Source organism: Echeneis naucrates, chromosome 22 (genome assembly GCF_900963305.1).
Source record: "Echeneis naucrates chromosome 22, fEcheNa1.1, whole genome shotgun sequence".
In the NCBI taxonomy this organism is placed as follows: Eukaryota; Metazoa; Chordata; class Actinopteri; order Carangiformes; family Echeneidae; genus Echeneis; species Echeneis naucrates.
This window is the reverse complement of record NC_042532.1, coordinates 7,492,382-7,515,066: the sequence shown is the minus strand read 5'-3', so window position 1 is coordinate 7,515,066 and position 22,685 is coordinate 7,492,382. Positions and strand designations below refer to the sequence as shown.

The 22,685-nt window shown below is 42.4% G+C and overlaps 1 protein-coding gene across 1 annotated transcript in view; it reads left to right on the top strand.

Moving 5' to 3' along the window:
• The window catches only part of ralgapa2 (Ral GTPase activating protein catalytic subunit alpha 2), an 84,917-nt gene extending 64,102 nt beyond the window's left edge, over positions 1 to 20,815 (top strand). The window contains exons 39-40 of the mRNA XM_029494312.1: positions 12,332 to 12,453; positions 18,052 to 20,815. Coding sequence (XP_029350172.1) covers positions 12,332 to 12,453; positions 18,052 to 18,209 — 280 coding nt within the window. The 3' untranslated portion in view covers positions 18,210 to 20,815. The remainder of the gene's footprint in view (positions 1 to 12,331; positions 12,454 to 18,051) is intronic.
• Positions 20,816 to 22,685: the final 1,870 nt, after the last annotated feature.

Below are 22,685 nucleotides of genomic sequence, written 5' to 3'. Positions count from 1 at the left end.
AAGCAAAAGCTGTTAGTCTTCTCAGGTTATCCAAATGGATGCGTGTTCTTGTCCCCCCCCACTCCCCTCTCGCTCCCCTCCCAATGAGTACGTTCTCATTGATTAGTTATGTTTTGTTTTCCCCTCTTTTGTCTCAGGGTTCTTAAAGGGAGGGTTAATGAGCTTTGCTGGCAAGCTTCGGCACTTGGAATCCAGGGATAAATGGTAATATTTTTTTTCTTCTTTTTTTTTTCTGATAGACTTGGCAGACAAGTGAAGCCTCATGCCACCATGTGTGTTTGTGTGTGTGTGAATGATAATGTGTGTTTGTTTGGATGTGTATGAATGGCTTTGAGGCGGGGTATATTGCATTTCATCCCTGCTGGTCCATTATTCCTCTTCCGAAGCAGGGAATCTGGAACACCCTTTAACAGTTGGCTCTGTCACTATTCATCTTCTAGCCATCCCAGCAAAACTCTTGTCCTGTCCTCTTTTTACCACACTCACCCAGTACACACTCTCTTCCTTTAAGTCCCCTCTTCCTTCCGTGTCTCTTGTTACAAGGCAATGGACAGCTCTTTGTCCAGCCAAAGCTGCCCTCTTTTGTTTGTGCGGTCTTTTTTATCCTTGTGCTAATCGCCATGGTCGTGTGCCTGAGTTGGAGCCCATATTTCACGCTCAGCTCTCCTTTGTTTGACACACCGCCCCTGATAAGAATCCCAATTCTAGGGCCTCTCTGATATTGAAATCCAACAGCGGCGTAGAAAGAGCCTTCAATCATCCATTATCTGTGCTCCAGTGATTACCATTCAATCTCCCAGGGTCCAGGCTCGTCATCACCGGCCCCAGAGCTGAGGCCATCCGCTGAAAGAACCCGCATCCCATAATGCCTGCATCACATTCTGGCATATCCATAGATATTTCTGAGGCCGTCTTGAGAGAGCTCAGTACTCAATGCTGCTGGGAAATGTCAGTGAAATGTCACTCATCATTCTCCACCGGAATCTTAGGTCTCTGATGTAGCCTTAAGTTTTTTGGGACTCTTGTGAGGACACCTTTTGACATTATTGGGTTTCTTTTTCCCTAAATGGCAATTAAATTTTCCATTTTGTTTTCCTGTTCAGAGACTGCAGTTGGTCTTTTTGTTGCTTTTAATGTCACAGTCTTAATTGTTTTTTTTTGTTTTTTTTTAAGGAAGGAATTAGTTGATTATTTATAAGTTGCGCATTAATGCCTCTTTAAATGGTTCAAAGGCAGTGTCTGCTCCTCCGCTGGCCTGTAGCTATTGTTCTCTTTTAGAGGATGTCCTTGTGCCTCACAGCATTTGCATTTTTGCACTAAATGGAATTCTCTGCATTAACAGACAAGGCAAGGCAAACAAAGCAATAACAAAAACAAAACATTTAAGTATGTATTGCTCTGCATTGTCTCGCTCTTCTTACAGAAAGCAGCCTTTGATGTGTTAATAGTGATAGTCTGTGTTTCATTGTCAAGTGGTGGTTATGGCTGAAAGAGGGCACAGAGAAATATTGGCAAAATCTTCTTACGTCTCTCCATTTCAACAGGCAGTAATAAAAATTGAGTTTGACGTCAAACAAAGAAACTACCGTTGGTTGTGGAAACAGACATGGCTCTTTCTAGGAATGGGAGCATATTATTGCAAAAACATATTTGTCTTTATCACACAATACAATATTTGAATTAGAATGCACATTACGATTATCATCATGTCTGGTTTCTTCCCTTCAGCTACTTATTCTTATTGCTGTGGTTGAAATGTAAGTAAAGCTTTGTGCTGTAAACATCTAGTTATTCAACACTCTATGTGGAGTTGCACAACAGTTCTCAGTACCTTTGTTTAATGTAGTGTACACATCTTCATTAGTTATGTATAGCCTCTAATTACTATTGATGAGACTCTACTGATTGGGGTACAAATCTATAGCTTTTGTTATTCTAATGAGTGTTATTTACCCTCAGATCTCCAAGCCAGGGGGCTTTGGAATGGGGCTTTGTGCAAGCAGATATGGCGGGGGCCGCTCTAGCTACACCCACTTGTTTTTGTATCTGCGGACTCTGACAAAATCCTGTTTCCCTCCCCCCACGCCATCACCCGTCTGCTTGGATGTATAGCACTTTCCGCTCCTCCATCTGTTTTTGTCCATCCATGAAAAGGTCCATTATAATCTGCAGGATGCACAGTTGACGTGCCGCAAGCTCCACTTGAGCCAATCAAGGCAGTGTACCAAACTTAGGCCACGATTCCAAGAGGCCCTAACCCCTCCCCCAAGTTCATTTTGATTAGCTGGGCTCTGTGTCCGAGATCTTCAGTTGAACAAGTTTTTATAACATTTCCTCCATCATCCCTTGTCCCTATAAAAGCTTCCAGTTTGAATGGAGCTCAGTGCATGCCCACTGGATGATTGCAGGCTCCTGATTAACCCTGGAGTGACTAGCTAATGTCATTGAAGGAGGGCCACCTGGCTGTGAGACTGTACAGTCAGCTGCCACTGAAGGGCCAGAATAGGAGACGACCAGGTGTTGGGCTCCAGCCCCCCTAATTGTTGCCATGTAATAGCCTGCTTGACTGCACAATATAGCCCAGGGCGAGGATTAGGAAAAAGCTGTTGCCAACACAGAAGTCCATTTTCTTTTTTGCCTACGGTCTTCTGTGTGTGTTTGTGTGTGTGTGTGTGTGTTTTTCTCCATGTGCGTGCTTATATGTGTATAAATATACATAGATCTCCCTTTGCCATCATCGTCATTCATTTCAATTATAGTAGGTAGAAGTTTGGCCCTTCCCCTCTCACAGCTCTTATCCACCCAGCACTTTAATTGCAGACTTGCATCATCTTAAGTTTCACATTTTAAGGGAACAGAAGATTTAGTTTCCAATATATATATATATATATATATAAAACATTTATTTAAGAGTATGAAAAAACAATTGCTTTGCAGGAAAGAATTTTAACATCACATCCTTGGCCCTACAGCAACATATCCATCATCATCGTTAACACCATTTTGATAAATGGAGATGAACTAATCGGCCATACATATCACCTTTTTAGATAAGAGTTCATATTTCATTGTAATTACAAGAGCACTGATTGAAATGTGACTTAAATGCAAATAATGCAGCAAATAAGAAATGACTTGTCCCTCAGTAACTAACCCTCTTTACACCGTGCATTCACCACAGCTGTGATCATATGTAGGCTAGTGCTAATCATTATCATTCCCACTAAATGCCTGGCATTTTGCATAAGGCCAGGCAGCCTAATTGGCCCAATGAACCCTTCATAGAGAGGGCAATGGAGGAACAAAAGACTGTGTGCACCACATCTAGGTGGGGAAGCAGACAGAAATGTTTGGCTGGAACGCATCACGGTTATTGTGTTGTGCATGCCACAAGCTTCATTAAAATTGCAGAAGCCCATGTTCATTTTGTTTTAATATTTAATCAGCACTTGTCTCAACAGTGTTATTGTAGGGTTAAGATCAGAGCCATTTAGCATGACCCAGAGTTGGCACACTCATCTTGCAATTTAAGGGTCAGGCTGGTTTTCTCGATATATCACATAGATTGTAAAACATCACCCTACTTTAATTGTTGCTATGCATTGTGTGGGATACAGATGAACAGAACTGAGCATCTGAGCATGATAATAATTATCATGCTGCAAATTTCATCATGAAAGTTGGAAGAAGGCAGAGGTGAAATGCCTCATAGGTAATCAGATGGATTCTAATCAAAGTCTTGGCCTAGTATGCCCTGCCCTTTTTCATCTTTGACTTTTTATTAAAAGTTCAAATTGAGATCAGATAGATGCTGTTGTTCCCTGTCTTGATTCTGAACAATTCAAATAGGGGGAACTGAAGGAAAATATGACGCCTATTCACCTCAGATAACTCATAAGATGCCCACCTTTGTCCTGACCTAATAATATCTCCAGAAGGCTGAGGCATTCATGTCACTCTGGTCATCATCACTTACAAAGGAGACCCTCAGGGAGAACTCTTACCCAGCCAGTCAAAGAACTGTATCTGTTAATCTTCATCCCTATCAGCCTTTTGTAGCTCATCTTATTATGACTTTCTGTTAATGCACAGTGGAGGCCTGTGTGACTGTCTGGCTATAATGGGCCTGTGTTTGATTAATCATGTCGATCCATTGTGTTTCACATCTAAGGCTGCTGCGTTAGGACTCATCAATGGAGACCAGGGTCCTTTGAAAAGGAGATTGGTTACAGACTCATCTCATCTGAATACACAGGCCCAGTGGGCTTTGATAGCAGTTACGTTGGGATGAACTAACTGTACTGCAGCAAATTATGATGTCACCAGGTATTTTGTGGTTATCCTTCTTTGCTGGTGTGTGAGGATGACTTGTTGCTTAATCATATATTCTGTGAAGCCCCTGACAATCAGTATGTTCTAACAAAGTTTAAAGGGTCAAGATTGACTTTGGTATAGGGGCTGGTCTTATGATTTGTTGTGGAGCAGAAATCAATTTTTAGTGTCCCCCAGAGGAATGGTGGGCTGCCACAGATTTAAGAAAATGGGTGTCTACTTCCTCCAGTCAGCTCATAAATAATCTGGTCATGCCAGCCTGTAGACATCAGATTTTTTTTCTGCAGCTGTGGCAAACCTGTGTGAAATCACTGATAGGCAGTGATGATGTCACAGGTTAGGAGTGATGTCACAGCCATAACTTCCCATCCTGCTGTCTGAATGCCAGATGGACGGTAGAGAGGTGTGGAGGTTGGAGCTTAGAAAGCTCTCAGTGTGGGAAACTCTCCCCTCAGGAGGTGTCATTAACCTGGGCTTACAGTTTGACCCAACTCCTCTGGGGCTCCTGAGCTCCAGTTTCCTGGATCTGTTCCTAATTAGGCTACTTGTTAAAACTCTCACAAACCAGCTACTCCTCTAGAGCATGTGATGTTGTGTATGTCAATGCTCACACAGAAAATGGGCACACAAACACCTCCACTCATCATAATGCATCAGTGACACATTCAGACATTCTCTGTCCTGCCTCAGTGTCTACAGTAAAAAGCTGTTTAATGAGACTCCAAAGTTTGAGTAGCTGCTATATGAAATGGAGTGGAACACACTATACCATCACCCAACAGGCTAGTTTCTGTCAAACCCACTCTCACTTTATCCATATCAATCTGTTTTTCCTTGCCTCTGACATTATTCTTGTAGCCAGCTTTATTGCCACATTCACTGTCTCTGTCCCCATCTTTCTCTCTCCCTGTGTCTCTCTGTCTAAATGTCTCTGTCTTCTGCCCCGTTTTCCCATAATCACCTAACACCTCTGAGGGCCTCTGCTGAGATGAGCTTCACACCTCAGCCCTCGCTGTGACAACAGGTACTGCTGGCACTCACAGCGCAGCCTCTCGCCAATCAACACCTGCCCGACTTCATCCCTCTTTCTTCTTTTCCTCCTTTCCATCCTCCCCCTCCCTCCTTCCCATATCACCTTCTCTGTAGTTTTGTCCCTTGTCCCAGTGTTTCCAACAGTAATTTTCTTGCTGTGTATTTCCTATCTGCCTATCTGACAATTTTCTGCCTCTTATCCAGAATAAGTAGCATTTCATCTATAGATAGTCTTATCCATTTCTCCTATTGGTTTGTCTGGCTTGGCTTTACCACCAATTTGTTTCCAATCCTGACACCTTCCCATAGGATTACCATCTAAGGAGGACACTTACTCACTCACTCACTGATTCACTCATCTTCAACCGCTCATCCGTTTCTGGGTCATGGGGGTGCTTGAGCCAATCCCAGCTCACATCAGGCGAGGGTGGGGTCACCCTGGACAGGTTCCAGTCCATCACAGGGCGAACACACAGAGCCTAAACCTAATGTCTAAACATGATGTCTTTGGAGGATGGGAGGAACTGGAGTACCCGGAGGAAACCCACGCAGGATCAGGGATAACATGCAAACTAAGGGGGACACTTAACGCCTAATTGTGTTCATATAAATGGACAGTATCTTTCATATCAAGCAAAATAACTATAAGTGTACATGCAGTATGAGGAAAATAATGACTGCATCTATTTTTTGGGGTTTCTGTTTTTTGTTTTTTGTTTTTACCCTGCTTGCATTGGCACAGCAGCACAACCAAGCACTCCCCAATCCTGTCCCCTTAACAGGCCAATTATATGACTGCTGGGAGTCAATGGCGCTGTGAGCTACTCCTGAGCTCTTCTCCTCACGAAGGTCAAGCTGACTGGCCCAGGTTAATGGGCAGATGTGGGGCGAAGAGAGGAGTGGGTCAAGCACCTAGAGGCACCCTCCACCTCATCTCCTAACTGTTCCTCTTCACTAGAAGAGCCCCTTTTACCCCCAGCGCTCATACAAACAGGATTAACCTTGGTTGCTTCTGTGGAGGCCCGAGGAGTGGAGGAGTGGTTTCTGCCTGAGGGTTTTTGTTGTTTTTCTCTTTCTTTTTTTTTTCTTTTTTTTTCAAGCCTTGCGTTTTTAAATGTTCTTCTAGTCCTTGAGTTTGAAAACTCCCAGAAAAATCAGTTCCTGTCTTTTTTTCTTCCATGATACTGATCCACCTAGATACAAAAACGTAAATTTTGTATCTAGGTAAAGGTATTTTTTGCCAGCATTCCTTAAGAAATGGTGTTTCTCAAGGAAGTAGCCTGTACACCTCCTGAAGCAGAATAAGGTATAATTTTCTGAGGACATGTCAATTGTTTCCTGGGATTCTCTTGCCTGCAATATCAAAGCACTAACATTCAAAATTGGTCTTGAACATGTACTGCTTCTCACATCCTCTTCATTCCATCTAGTTTTTAGCAGCATTTTGGAAATATTGGGTAGGGCGCTCATTCTCTCTGCACCCCCATGCTCCCATTATTCAACTTCTCTAACCTAGAAGTTGATAGAAGTGGGGCTTAAGAAGTGAAATGTCGGTATGTGGCACCTAAAATCCTTTCTAATTCTTTTTTCTTAATCTGCACTGTCACCCCCCTGTTTTGCCTTATGAAGAGATTAACTGTGTTTATCTCTGTCTGTCTCTCTTCATCTGTGTAGTCACTGAGAGTTGGGGTTATTAACAGCAACTGAACTCATAAATTCTTCAATGGTTTTTGTTATTACAGATAGAGAAGTAATAGTGTTTTGACCAGACCTCTCAAGACACAATGCCATTGGACATTCAGATCAAATTATTGCCATGTCCCACTCTGTTTACAATCCTCCATATGGTAAAATTCAGATGGACTGTCAAAAACTCAGTTCTTGGTTGTCTGCAAAGTGAGACCCACATGACACCTATGGACCTAAACCTCAGTATCAAACAAACATTGCTTTTGTGAGACTTAAATTCTTAAATAATTTTGTTAGTACTTTTCAAGGACCTGTTTCAGTCACAGCTCTATCTCTATCTCAGGTCTGCTTAAAACTAAAAATGTGCTGCCAATGCTGTCGAAGGAACAACAATATGGTTTATCTCGGTTTACCTTACTGTAGCAAGATGTGCACAAGAGAGTTCAACCTACTGGAATTTAACAGAACCAATGCATTGAGCACAGGCATATTCAGAAAGCACCTTCATCAATTTGACACACTTGTGCTGCAGATATTCACAACAGAAGTCTTTTCATTGGACATTGAAAAAGTGATGAGGGGATCTCCCCAGTGGCTCATTAGTAACTACAGTGACCACAAGTCCAAATCTGACCCATAGCTTTTCACTGCAGGCCTCTCTCCTTGACTTCCCTGTCACTATTAAACAAAAAGGAGATTATTAAAAAAATCATAAACAATAAGAAGTCATTAACCTAACCCTGCTGGCACGTACTTCAGTGGATGTATCAAAAGAAATCTAGACATACTTGTCATTTATGGTATTGACTTCAAAAGTCAACAAGTATTGAACTCAGTCAGGTTCCCTACTTTTTAACATCCTCTGGAAACACTTCAGTTGCATATTTGTTGTGCATTTATTTTCACATTAATGAAGACATTTTATGAATTGTTTGCACATATTTTCAGTTGAGTTGCCGTGCACTGAGCTCCCATTTCCATTTTTAGCTAAATCAAGGTTTTTCCTTTTTTAGTTCTAATGCTAAGTCAGTTCAGTTCTGTGGTTAGCTGTTTTGTTTGGCCAGATGAGCACCAGTATGATCGTGACCACATAAATGAAGGAAATATGAGGTGCCAATGAAAAGCATAAAAGAAGTGCTGCCACTCTTGGATGTTCAAAAAAAAAAGCAGGCATAGAGATTATTTTAATATTCAGTGATTACATTTGTGTGTCCGTTAGGGTTCAAGGATACACATACTGTAGTTTTTCTGCTGGTGAGGGAACTAATACAAACATCCCGAGTGTCTTTAAGTAAAGGAGCACCAGCTGAAGGTAAAGATGTTTAAATGTCCCTGTAGCTGTGTGTGTTTGAAAGATGCTTGATGTGTGTCACAGGACAGTGGTGGTGTGAGGCCCCTTTACAGCAGGTGTACTGAGTGGCACAAAAACTGAGGTTTGATGGTCAGGATGCTGCTCTCCAGAGAGACACCAGTTCAGAGGTCACCATAATGCTTCTTTGGGTGCAGGGTGTTGGTGTGTGTGTTGAGCTTGCCTCCCTACTTATGCACAAATGCCTATGTGTGAGGATGCATATGTGTCTGCGTGCACTGGGTGATATTACACACAGCACAAAATGGATCCCAGTGGACAGGCATTTTCAGGACATGTCCCTGTGGACGAAGAGAGATGATGATGAGGCTTGTGGTGGTTGGCCAGCAGGGTTCAGCAGGGATGGAGCAGCCTGCTAATGAAGAGCCATCTGAGGCCTCCATTCACCTTGAACATGGGCCACTGCAGCTGCCCTGACCTTGGCTTTGATCCACAAAGATGCTTGACCCTACCATTCCCCCCAGAGCTACCCACTGCCATCTGGAAGGCATGCATGCATATGTATACATATGTGCGCACACCCTAAGATACATATGCATGTTCATGAATGTTGACCCATGTACACATGCATCTCCACAGGCACACACACATTCTATGTGTCTCTAACCTCAACCTACATGTCTCCAGATATCAGTCAGCAAGCTGATGTTTTATGCTTACACTTGTGAGGGTTTGTTTCTTTTTCCATTACTATTCCATTTATACACATGACAACGGACACCTTCTCTTTAATATGAATGCAGCTGCTCAGAAAGTAAGGATTCCTTGGAAATACCCAGAGTACCCTCCTTCACACTGACTTGCCTTGCCTGTCTGCTCAGTTCAGCTACAAATGACAGTTATGTCACGGGTGACTTGAGTTGCAGTCCATCCGTAGAATTTTCTTTTTTATATTTCTTCCACAGCTTTATGGGAATTTCTTCTAGCACAAAATAGTGGAGCCTCATATACAACAATAGAGGTCATAAGAAAAGCTTTCAAAACATTCTACAGTTTATTGAGTGCAAGTTGTATTTTCTGATTCCCCTTTCCAGAGATAGTTATCACAACATCATGAAGCTTTAATTTATTAGCAGTAGCAGCTGCTTATTTTTTCTCCAAAAGTAAGTTAAGTGTCAACGGGTTCAGTGTCCATGACACAGACATAATCTTTGCATCACTGTTCTGGATATATCACTTTATTAACTTACAACATGGAGGCAGCAGCATCTGTGCATATGCAGGGGAACAAGCTGTGCCCATAGCTTAGCAATTAGAGACAAACAGAAAGATGAGTGAGTGAGAGCGAGAGGGAGAAAGCGACAAGAGGAGGGAAGATTACTCCTCACTGTGCATCAGGTCTGGTTTCTGTGCAGCAATTCTTTTACCCACAGATAGCATCGTACATTTACATGAGGTGATTATGGCTCTCGCTTTCACTCATCTCCAAAATACCTTTTATCAGTCTCCCTCCCTCTCTCCCTGTCGTCCTCCCCTACTGCTTATCACATATTCTTGCTCATCTCTTGATAATTCTACGCTCCCCCCCCCCCCCCCCCTTTTTTTTTTTTTTCATCCTCTGAAGTATTTTTTCTCACCCACTATAATCCATTTGTCTAACTTGGATGGAGGGCAGCGGAAGGAAGTAGTGGAGGAGAGGCGTGTGTCAGAGTCAGAGAGAGCGTCTGCTCCAGCTGGAGTCAATATTTGCTTTAGGAATCTCAATAACAGGCCTCCAGTCATCTGCATGTCTGATAATGGACAGCCATATGGCTCTGTTGACCCACGCTGTGCGGAAGCTCTCTTTTTCTCTTTCTATCTTTCCTTGTCTTTCACTTGTCAGCTTCTCTCTAACGTCTCCCATTTCTTTTCATCTAGTCCATCCTTCTCTTATTTTTGTCTCACACGAATCACCTGCCTGAGCACATTTTGTTCTTTTTTTTTTTTTGTGTGTGTGTTTTGTTTGTTTTGTTTTGTTTTTTTTACAAACATTCGTCCTCTATCTGCCATCCATAAAACCCTGGATATGACCCACCACACAGAGCTGTGACCTAGGTTACCATGGCAGCAGAGCCTGGGATGCCCACTCTTTGTCCAACACTGTTTCAAGCAAGTGACAGAAAACAGTGATGTTGCATGTCTGGTTGTAACTGGAAGATAAATCTAGAGCACACAGGGAAGTGCTTTTATTTACTTTAAGTGACGCTGCTCCGCATGTCTTTACGAGAGATGTTTGTCCTGTAAAGAAAGGTCAATTGGTTTCAGTGGGAATAGATCCTTTGGGTTGTTTAATTACTTATATCATATTTCCTTACTGGAATGGGGAAATGTGGACATTTACTATAATGGACAACTGACAAGTGCTTATGTAAGGTAAAGCATTGGAGCCTTGAGCATCAAAATGGATTTCCTTGACTTTTGTTTCATAGAGCAGAAGTATTTCTGATGGTGGTTTATTGTAAACACAGTTTTACCTTTTTTTGCCCGATATGTTGAAATGATGCGGTTAATTTTTATACTGTGAAAAACACAATCTTATTGCAGCACAAGTTATTATTTCTTTCCTTTCCAAACCCATCCTGCTGCTCATGTTTTCTTTTAGTCATCCTTTATTTTATTCTGCTCTCTGTCCATTTCTCTCTGTTCCTGTTTGCACCTTCACCACCGTACCCTCTGGTGTACCCTGGTTCAGTTACCCGTCACCCCAACTTTGCCACGGCTCCCCTCAAAGCCATTGGTCATGGCGGTGTTGGCCCCTGCTGTGGCGGCATGTGCCCACATCAGGCCCACTTCCAGGCACTGTCTTGTCCTATCTATCTAACCCAGACCAGAGCTTCTAAGCCCAGTCCAGCCTATCTCAGCTCAGCCTGCTTCAGCCTTGGCGTCAGCAACAGCTCAGTGCCACTCCACCCTGGCAGTCATAATGAGATGAAGACGAGGGAAGAGGGGGGGCATCAATATTCCGCAAGTAAAGCTGTGTGTGTTTTAGAGTCAGAGTGCATGTGTTTGTCAAGCAATTTGTAAGGTGTCGTCAATCAAGGAAACATGTCCATAACAGGCAACCGTGAGAATAATCAGGCTAGTTGTCAAATATGCTCACACTCTAAGGGCTTACAACCACTATACCCTCCAACAGACCCTTTTACTCCAATAGTTCTCTTCACCATATTTTATCTCACACTTGTCTCCATTCCACAACAGACTTGGTAAGATATATCTATGATAATGATATAATAGTCATCAGAATGTTTTCCACCCTCGCCCGGCAGCCATTTTGCAGCTTTTTTTTTTTTTTATTTATTTTTCATATTTATTTATTTATCTGAGCATTCCCATTTCAAATCCGGCCATCCATCCTGCATGCTGGCTGCCCAGGCTCCAGTCACTGCTTGTCACTCTGAATTTCAAATGGCTCCAATTTTCCCCCTGATGGCACGGAGAAGTGGCAGGCAGCACATCGGGGAGGGTGGTCCTAGATATGCTGCCTGCAGCAGGGGTTCTATTAGAGAGAAAAGAGGGAGGAGAGAGGGGCAGAAGAGAGGTTTGGAGCATCACGCTAGTAGTGATGTGTTCTTTCTTTCTTTTTTATTATTATTTTGGAGACTGCTTTCTCATTTTGGGCCTGTATGGCATTGCTGATTAGTCCATCTCTGCTTTTGGCTGGGTTTCTGATTTTGAAGCCAACCTGCCCAGTAATGTTCTCACTCAGAAGCTACAGTGTATATCTGCAATTCCCCACTGAAAAAAATCAATTTGTAACCAGTGCTGTGATGTTCTTCGCCAATGAACTGTGCAATATACAAAAACATATCATGATTTTGAAATGTAATTATTTTGTGAGAATTAGCTTTGATTTCATCTAAGATTTCCTATGTTGCCTTTTTTAAATGTCTTCTCCAAATGTTTTGTCACTTAACTTGAGCTAACCAGCTATGAGGAGCGGGCACTCTACCTGGAGGCCATTGTTCAGAACCACAGAGAGGTCATGACCTTTGAAGATTTTGCCTCACAGGTCTTCTCGCCCTCTCCTGGCTACCCAATGAGTGGGACAGGTGAGAAATGAACCCAGCTCCACATCTGTCCTGCTTGTTCTTTCCATTCTTTCCATCTCTTTCTGTCCATCTCACCAGTGCATCACATCTCCACTCTCCCCCCATTCCCTTCTTCATCTCATCTCTTTTCTTGCCTCTTTTTCCATATTAGTCTTTCCTGCATCTCCCCCATAGCACACCTGTTTGTCCCCATCACCTCCTCTTCCATTCTGCTCATTCTCTCCACTCCTCTTACACATCTACACTCACTCATGGATATCAAACGATGGGCCCGGGTTCTTCATTCAATCCAAATTACTTAAAACACTCTGCTCTGTCTTTTTCCTCAAGCCCTTCTCACACTTCTTTGTTCATCTCTTCTTGTTTCAAACTGCATCTTTCTCAGCAGTTGTTTTTTCTGTGAATATAAGCAGCCTTCTTAACGGTGGCTGCAGCGTGTGCGTGCGTGTGTTTCTCTGTTTGTGTTTGTGTGCTTGTGTGACTCCATGAGCTCATTCACCAACACTTAAGAGATCCAATTGGCAAACAGCAGCTCGCGGATGTCAGCACAGCACTCTTATCAGTCTGTGATGAAGAGAATGGAAAACGTGTCTTATCTTGTTCCTCCTACTTGTACCAGCTCTGATCGATCTGCAACAACACTGAAATCAATACAGGATTGCACTTTTCCACTCTATTGGATCCTAATACACGTTCTGTTTTGACAAGGCAAGCACTCGACAATGCTACACTATAATGTCTTCACTTTCAAATGTGTCAGTGATTATATGCGTTGTAGACATTTTAAAGTTTACTCCAATTTTTATCACAAATGTTAACCATCTATATTCACTGACTGTGTTTGTGTGTAGGGTTTAAGATATCAGATAGGTGGTCCGCCACATTACCATATTGTTTGTCCATGTCTCCTGCAGAGGTGTAAAATCTCCCCACAATGATTGGTGTCAACCCCCCTCATCCTTCAAGGTTAAAAAAAGACCCTAATGACACAGAGGAATATAGAGCTAATAAGTGTGCCCAAAGCTTGGTCCGCCATGTAAGTTGGTGCTGGTATTTCAACCATGGCCTCCTTTGTGGCTGTGCTGGATGAGGTCAGAGAGTATAGCCAGGCTTGATAATATTTCACAGCATGGGCTGCATTAGCTTTAGCTAATGTGAGAGGCCTTAACATAATGAAGTCTGTAAGGCAGTTGTGTCAAACCCCACCACCCCACACCTTCCCACACCATTGCAAGATCTGCTTCTGAATGGTAATTCCTATTTCTCTGGGATTCTGTGCATGAAAGTAGCTTGATAGATCACCATGAGGGTGGGTGTGTGTATGTATGTGTCCATTCTTAATCCAGGACTTGCTTGCATCCTGTGACACTGTAATGTGTTTTTGGTTAGTTGTTCTTTTCAAGAATATTGAGCAATTTTTCAAATTACATTCGCTCAGCCATTTTTTAAAGGTTCTTGATCTGTATAAAAACGTATTCTAAAGCCAATACAGGGATTTCTTTGGCTATAATTGTATAATCTGCAGCCTATATGCACCAATTAGAGGAACAATCACAGGAACCAATTATTGAAGACAAACTTGGGAGAAAAATGTTAAACTGCCTCATCAATGGGCCATTTTCAAAAATCAAGGACAATATTTGCTCTAACCCTCTGAATGCAATTTCAAATTACTTAAAGTAGCATATTTATTTAAGTCCATACTTAAACAGATGGGAAATGAGCCACAACATATCTACAATATTTCAGTTTATGGTGAAGCCTAGAATAATAGAAAACAGTCTTTGACTGTTTCAGTAGTTCACACTATGTGTGAACTTCTTGTAGAAGACAAACATACAAATTGTACTTCAAATGTTCGTCTTAGATATAGGTTGTAAAGTTTTTCCTCTTTATAATCAAGTAAATCTAAATTAAATTTATTAGGAAATGTTGGGAATTTAAAAGGTAAACCAAAAAATGTATGTAAAAAAAGAAAAGGGATTCCAGTTTTTCCAGACTTTTTTGTAGTCTAGAAAATGTCAGTAAACTGAATGAGTAATCACTTAAACATTTGATCTGCTTCCACAGTTGTTTTAATGTATGCCTATACATTTTTTAACTAGCCAAAGCATTTTTGCTTGCAGAAACATTTATAATGCATCTGAATAAATCCTTATAATTATAGTCTGTCATACCTGGTTGCCTGTGTGCCATCAGGCATATTGCTTCAGTGTGACAGTGATGGCTGGCTGACACTGCTCCCCATTCTTGCTCTTCTCAAATATGCTGCTGCCCTCACATGCCTTTCTGTGTTTGGTCTGATTGTGTGAGAGTGTGTGAATGGACGTCCCATCCATCTGTCTTGTCTGTCCATCCTGCTCTGGCTTCCATAGCTGCCACTAACATGTCATCCATGCTCCATGACAGCGTGCAGGCGTTGGCCGGGGATGGTTTGGGACATGGAGTACCCCTGGGCCAAACTGGACTGTAAGACTCTGCCTGCTTCCTCCACACTAGGCATGACGCTCAACCACAGCCCATCATCCTCCATCCATTAATTCCTTCATTTAGGTCACTGTGACACCCACCATCACCAAATAACTGGAGGGTGCACTAGATGTAGCTCTCTCATAAGAGATAAGCAGGTCTCAAAATCAAATACAGCTCCTGCATGCTAATTATTAAGCAATCTTGCATTGTTTCATCAGAATTTGTTGTGGGACATCAAACCTCTGCCCTTTCCCATCACACATCCATATCTCTACGTCTAAGGCTAGTTAGTATCCTCCACAACCTCATCCTCCTTAATCCTGAATGCAACCTCATTCTGTCCCTGCAACCTTAGTCAAGCGCTACAGCTTCCTGCATGAGCTGGTCACATGGGCCTAAGACGCCGCCCTCAATGTTCTGCATTGACAGTCTCATATCTTGCACTGCTCTGCTCAGTTTTTAGTGTTTTTGTAGTAGTCTTTATTCCGTACTTTAACTTTTTAAGATGAATAAGTGCACATGAGAAAGCCATTGCTTCTATGGCTCGGCTAAAGCAACTTGGAAGCTCTCACAACCCAACCATCTAAACCGCTCATCTTAACCCTCTCTACTTGGAACAATGCTGGTAAATCTTTCCCAGCCTGCTGTTGCCATGTGAACTACCCCACATTAATGCTTTGGATTTCTTTTGACTTGATCTGTGAATTGGACATATTCGTCTGTTACCACCAGACATTGTGGCTTTGGGTTATTTTCAGAAGCACTTGTTGATTAACTCATCACCCAAGACTGTTTGACTTCTAACCGTTCCACTGAAAGTAGCCACAACACAATACATGCTGCCTCCATGCCAAGCTTTTCAGCAGCGTTGTGTTGTTACTGCACTGTGGTTTGGTGTGTGTCAGTGTGTCCACTATCCTCTCATGTGATGCTCTACTCTTTTTCCCTTTTAGATTAAAAATTTCATAAAGGTCCAAATACTGTTTGTGGCGAAGGTAAGCCCCGAGTCAGACTGGAAGCTGGTTTCTGTCCAGCGGCCTACCTACTGCGCTCGTTCACTCATCCTGGCTGTTTTCTCCCCACGCCTCCTTTTTTCATTCAGTACTAACCAAGCTTTATTTACTAAGTACACTGACAAAGGGAAGGGGACAGAGAAACCAGGCTGTTTATCTGGGGGGTGTCCTGCTGTTTGGGCCAGGCTGGTAATTGAGAGAGATGCGCAGTGGGGACAATTAGCACCTGACTAAGTAGCAGCATGAACAATACGGCTACACTTCTGGCCCTCGCTTCTGCATGTGGCGCGCCTTTATCTCTTCTCCCAGCAAACACTTTTCTCTTTCGTTCCTTTTTTCCCCTTCAATCTCTCCACCCACTCATTTCCTCCTGTTGGAGTGTGCCTGTTTGCCTGAGGCAGACTCTGAGACTAACACCTGCCGCACTGGAAGACATCTTTGTCATCCAAAGCCTTATTTGAACTGCTGCAGAATGAACCAATGGGATTGCAGCCACATTTTAAACTCTGTTTTCCTCTCTCTCTCTCTCTCTCACCCTCTCCTTCTGTCTCTCTCTCACTTCTTTACATCTGAATTTAACCTCACTGTAAGGCAATCGCAATTTGGGCTGAGCAAAGACGGGAAATGCTGGGTTATAATAACAATAATGATGACACATTAGACTTCTGGATCTGGGCTATTTCTTTTTTCTCTGTAACTTACTATAAAAAATAATTCTTACATGAGGCCGTACAAGAAGAACATAATTTAGAAACTGATGCAACCACAGTCATTAACTGCCACAGTGGGAGTGATGACTGTTTAGTGCGGTATGTTTTGATGGCTGCTAAACGAAAAGGGAAGTCTGTTGAGTGGGTGGTGAACTACACCACAGTATTGTCCATGTATATTAGCTATAATAGGTGGAGGGCTTCATCTTCTCCTTCATGTGTCTCTACAGTCAGCAGAGTTTATAAGACAATGTGTCTACTATAGGAATGGGTAGAAGAACATGGGAATGCAAGACTTTTCTTCCCATAAGGTCAGCCTGCATTTTTAGCCTAGCCTGTCCCTTTTTTTATATTCATATGCAGATTTGGGAAAGCATGTTTGAACCCCCCCACTCTTGCCATTCACAAAACACACCCAATGTTTCATCCACAACCCAGCCCTCTTCTCCCTGTGAACCGTGGCCCTGGATGCTGTTGGTGTCCACTGTGCTGCTGAGTGTCTGTTACTCCAGCCATCTGCCATTCCTTTTAGCTGCTGCAACTTGAGATGCCTCAGAAAAATGGCAGGAAATAAAAGGATAGGAAAGAAAATAGGCAACCAGATGCCATCTCAACAAAGCAGAAAAGTTGTTTAAACTCGAGGCATGGGGCAGATGAGGGTGGGGGGAGCTGGGGTTTGTGTGATAGGTGGGGTTGGTCAGGGGCACACAGAAAAAGTCAGGGCAGTGTTCACAATACTTGATTGTCCTCCACAGCATTTCATGCCCACCTCCCTGTTTATTGCTTTTTGTCATCTCGTAATCATGGATGTGAAGTTTTTGAAAGAGGACAATGTTTGACAGTGGGAAGGCTCTACGGGTTCACAACAAGAGCATAATGTATAATTTGATTTTCATTCAAAGCATTGGGCATACTGTGAACCGAATACCCTTTTTTTCCCCATACCTACAAAGGTTATGTATTACCTTTTTTTATATATATATCTTACAAACATCTGGAAACACTCTGTTGGGGAGAAAAGCTGCTTTTCCTTTAACAAGCATGTGAAAAAGGCATGTGATTTCTGAAATATTTCATTTGCTTTCTCACCTCTTTATTCTGATTACTTTAAGGGTGGAACAAACTTCAATTCTGGCCCTTGTCTTATTTACGTTTTAAGTCAGTGAATATTGTGAAATATTCACAGAGATTTATTGTGAAAATCCTGTGAACAAGATACTCTTGATTTGAGAAGCAGCCTAATGCATGGCAAGGCACGCCTGGATATTCTCTACAGCAATCACACAAAGACCAATGAAACTGTGCTTTGTCTCATCAGCTCTGTATCTCTCTATTTGTTGTCTTTTTGTTTGTTTGTTTGTTTGTTTCTTTGTGTCTACAAACTCTCCCTCATTCTCTCTCAGGTTCCTTCACTGGCAGCACGAGCACCGACACCAGCGCTCAAGCAGGAACAATGGATTCTGTTGATCAGGTCTCTCCTACCATGCCCCGTGCCACAAAGAACCGAGTTTCCGGAAAACTCCGCCGATCAGCCAGCGCTATAAGCAAATCTTCAAACTGAGCTCTTCAACCCTCCCCAGCCCTCCCTGAGTGCAGCCTTCAATATTTTTACTCAAAGAACTTCACGCACCCAGTTATGACTGCAAGAGTTATATTTGTTTGTTTGTTTTGGGGATTTTTTGTTTTGTGTGCGGGTTTTTGTTTTTTCTCCTTTGATTTTTTTTTGCCATATAAAGATGTAACTGGAGCAAAATGCTTTTTCTTAATTTAAGTAGCAATCATTGATTTCACTGGTACATTTCCATTCGTTGTCATGTTTTACTACATTAATGGAAAATGGACATGAGCCTAAGCTATTCATGTTCATCCTAGTGGTTTCAACTTAAGAATCAGCAACATAGGAAGACCTGACTTACTGAGAAGTCTTAAAGCAACCACTTTTATTCCAATTGCTAGTGCTGAATTCACGAGAGAAACAAAAGTTCTTACTAAAGTAAGGGAATGGGAGACTGCTTTACCCTGTTTCTGTATCTCATCTATCTCAACACTTCATGTAACAAAGCACTGAATAACACAGCTGTAAATGGCATCATGCAAAAACTGCACAGGACAATGGCATCCATTTATAAATGTGTCTGCCTTTTTACCTCTTCTTACACCTGCTCATCCTTTCTGTGTCAAAGATACCACTTCACAGGTGAAGGGGTGATGTTTTTGGCCTGCTCATACTCGATGGCATCAGGTCGGATCACGTTGGTGGCCCAGCCTCCTACAGTTGAAAAGGAGAAAAAGACTGATGTATGGGGAATACCTCTCTAGAATGATTTGTACTCACGTTACTGCTACACTGACTTCCTGGGCACGGAGTCCTTGTAGTGTGTTTTGTCAGAGGCTTTTTAAATGTTTTGAACACAGAGTGGACAATCAGTGTGGTCTTTCTAACTTAAGTTGAATTTAAATTTGTTTTGGGTTTTTTATCACTCTAATTTCCCCTTTTAAATGAATTCTGATGGATTGTGTCATGATTTGATTTATGCAACTCCACTGGAATGAGAAAAGACTGCGTTTGTAATTGTTTTCTGATGACGTTAACGTAGGCTCATGTCCGGTAATTGAATAAGTTCCTCCTGTCTCTTTCCTCTGCTATTAGTTTTCCTGTGCTGTGAGGCTACGACATCGACATTCCAACGTTCCCAAACAATGTTTTTGCACTCACTGTCAATGATTAACTAGAATGTCTCTTTATTCATGGATGTATATTGCTTTAAATTTTATTTGCTCATGTTGGCTAGATGTATATATATAGAGGACTGTTTGATGAATAATTTTGCTGTGGTGTTTGTTTTATCTATTCATGTGCTGCTTAGAGGAAAAATACCACCAGAGCCTCAGGTTAATCTTAACTCCATGCACTGGGGTGTGTGCATCTGTGTGTGTGTGCGTGTGTGTGTGTGTGTGTGTGTGTGTGTGTGTGTTGCCTGTGTAACGTGTGTCCTCTAAGATCCTGTCCTCCACACCACCTTCGCTGCTGATTATCGCATTCTGGTTTCTCCTCTTCATCAAACAAGAAAAAAAAACCATGGCTGCCCTGCATCTCTTTGTTAGGTATTTAAAAACAAATTTAACCCCTCCCCCATGTCTCTTAACGTGTCTTGTGCGACCCACTAAAACAAAAACAACTACTGATCGATAAGGAGCCATGGAGCCTCTCTGTTATTAGTCTTTATTACAGGTGGCACACTGCTCCGTCTTTATCTGTGAATGGAATCAAGTGACAACCCTCCCCCTCCTCTTTCCCATGATCGTCTCCCCTTGTCGCCTCCTAGCGCCACAGGAGTTGGTGCACGGATGGGTTTAGGATGGCATGCCAGAGCTGAACTCTTATAGTACTCCTAGCAACAACAACAAGGCCTCCAACCTGCCCTGCTCGTGTTGTCATGGTAGCCAGGTGTTTGCAACACACACCCCCATCACACACTCACCCTCTGAGGGCTCCACCCAAGCTGCAATACTATCCCCATCTGTTGCACTATGTTGCCTTACTTTCCCCACGCTCACCGGTCATCTTTTCTTCCATCTCTCTCATCTCGTCTCCTTTCATTTTTCTCTGAGCAGATAATAGAGCAAATGGCAGGAGTGAGAAAGTGGAGAGAGTTAAATCTATGTTTGTTTGTTTGTTTGTTTGTTTTTTTTTACAATGTATAGATGTATAGGCCTGGATCACATATGTTTTTATTTCCCCCAAAACGACTTGAAGGAACCACACAGGATGCTGATCTAAAGATTGTAGATTATAGATGATGTCTGTTGAAGGGGTTTGTACCCCCTTTTTGGTGGCTTAGTCCTGGAGATGTTAGTGTGGACCAATATAAGGATTGTGTGTCTTATATACGTGAAGAAAACAAGCTAGAGTTAGTCCTAGTATGTTGTTTCTTTTCTTCCCATTTTAGAAATCCTTGTACATTGTGTCAAATTTGAGGGCTTCAGCACCCTCTAAATATAAATATATTAATGCCTGTAATATAATCTTTGTATAAGAGAAAGGAAAAAAAGCTTGAAGATTTCACCATTTCTTGTCAACATATCAAAATCGTTTTTAACAACCTGCTATCTTTATTAGAAATGTGAAAATTTAAACATTTCATTAAATCAATTTGAAATTCTGCAGTTTTTTTGTAAATTTTTTTCCACTGTCATCAACGTATTAATTCTGTAACCTCAGTAGTGTCTGTGTGTGTGTGTGTGTCTGGGCTGTTACCATGGGCTTTCTGACCGTGGCCCGGCTGTATTTGCAGCAGCAGCAGGGGTAACCTGACTCTCCTCCCATCTGTCTCCCCTGCTGCTCAGCTCTGCTTAAGGCAGGCCCAGCATAATGGAGCCTCTCCAGGAGGTACAGGTGCAGTGGAGGCAGCACCTACGGGTGCCCTGCCTCGCCTGAGAAATGTAAAGACACAAGAAAAGCACTTGACCATAATTGGAGCCCTAAAACTCTGTATGTGTGTGAAGGGTGAAAAAAAGAAGGCTAATGTTAACTAATTTTCTTCCAGCTTCTTCCAGGACTCTTTGCCTGAAGGACTCCCTCTGTGATAGTTTACAACAGAGCAGACAGGAGCTTGGTGTCCTGGTCATTATTACTAGATTGTATTATTTCATGTGTCACACAGTTTGCTGTGGTCTATTTTCACACTTCAAAATCACTCTATCTTGATGTAGTGTCACTGATGCCTCAAGGGAGGATGACACTCATTTATTTAAAAAAGTTTGTGATTCTTTTTGGCCTTGGACAGGTGCTGTGTGTCAGTGAGAAAAAGCGACTCTGCAGTAGCAGAACAATCAGGATCCTGGAAAGGTGATCCCCCCAATATACTTTTTTCAAAATTACACAAGGCTTGAGGTTTTTAGTGATAATGCTCTTCTGGTCGGTTCCATGTGGGCCGTATTTGTTTATACGCGGTTTAAAGCTGCACAACTAACTGAATCCTTTTCAGGTTCTGGAGGTCAGACATGGAGGCAGCTGAGCCCCGGTGCGTCCTAAATCAGCAGAAGATGGGCAGAAATCGAGCTGCAGGAGTCCTCCAAAGCAGACAGATGTTTTACTGCTCCAGAGGTGAGCTCTGATCCGCCACCTCTTTGTCCTCCTGTCATGTCCTGACATGGTATTAAGGAGGGAATTTATGATTAGGTCCTAAGTGCCTCTCTGTGGCAGCGAAACGGCGTCTATTCAGCCACTGCTGCGATGATTCACTGAGGATCAGTCCGGTAAACAGAATCGAAGGCAAACCCTTTGGTTGATAGGTCTTCTAAGGTTTCTGTTTCCTGTGGAGGAAGACTAAACAGATGCTCAGCAGTTCGCAGTCTGAGCTGATGTCAGGGGGAAATGACAAGTTACACTCTTTTTGAATGATGGCACTGTTGAAACTTGTGAAATTATAGCTACTGTCTGTTATCTCAGAGGCCCGCAAAGCCACTTTGGGAACTGGTTAGAAAACACCTGATCACCTGAAACTGATAGACCAAAACAGCAGCTGATGTTCGAGACTTAGAATATTGCCCTGTGGTGTAATATTGCTTTTAGTGTGTAAAACAACTTTCAGTCTCGACGAGGTCTATTCGGGCAGATTTGATATGTTCAATAATTCAGTTTGTGTCCTGAAGAAAATTCGAGGAAAAAGGCCCTGTCACATTATTTGAAGTAATCCGAGTATAAAAACCTCCCAAACTTTTCTTTATCCTGTATCTTTGAAAATAAGTTGCCATCAGCGAAGAGAATATTACAGGAATACGTTTGTGACGAGCTGAGACCAGCAGGTGTAACAGTTGTGTGTTAAAAAGCTGTCCCTAAGCTCGTTCATTTCAGTCCCACTGAACTCCCTGATGAAATATAAAATGAAATAGCAGATTTTTCGTTAGGAGATAAAGTCCATTAATGTGAAGTGCTGTTTCTTGTGGTGTGTGTGTGTGTGTGTGTGGGTGTGTGTGTGGGTGTGTGTGTGTGTGTGTGAGAGATTGGGGTGGGGGGGGGCTCAGCCCAATTTCA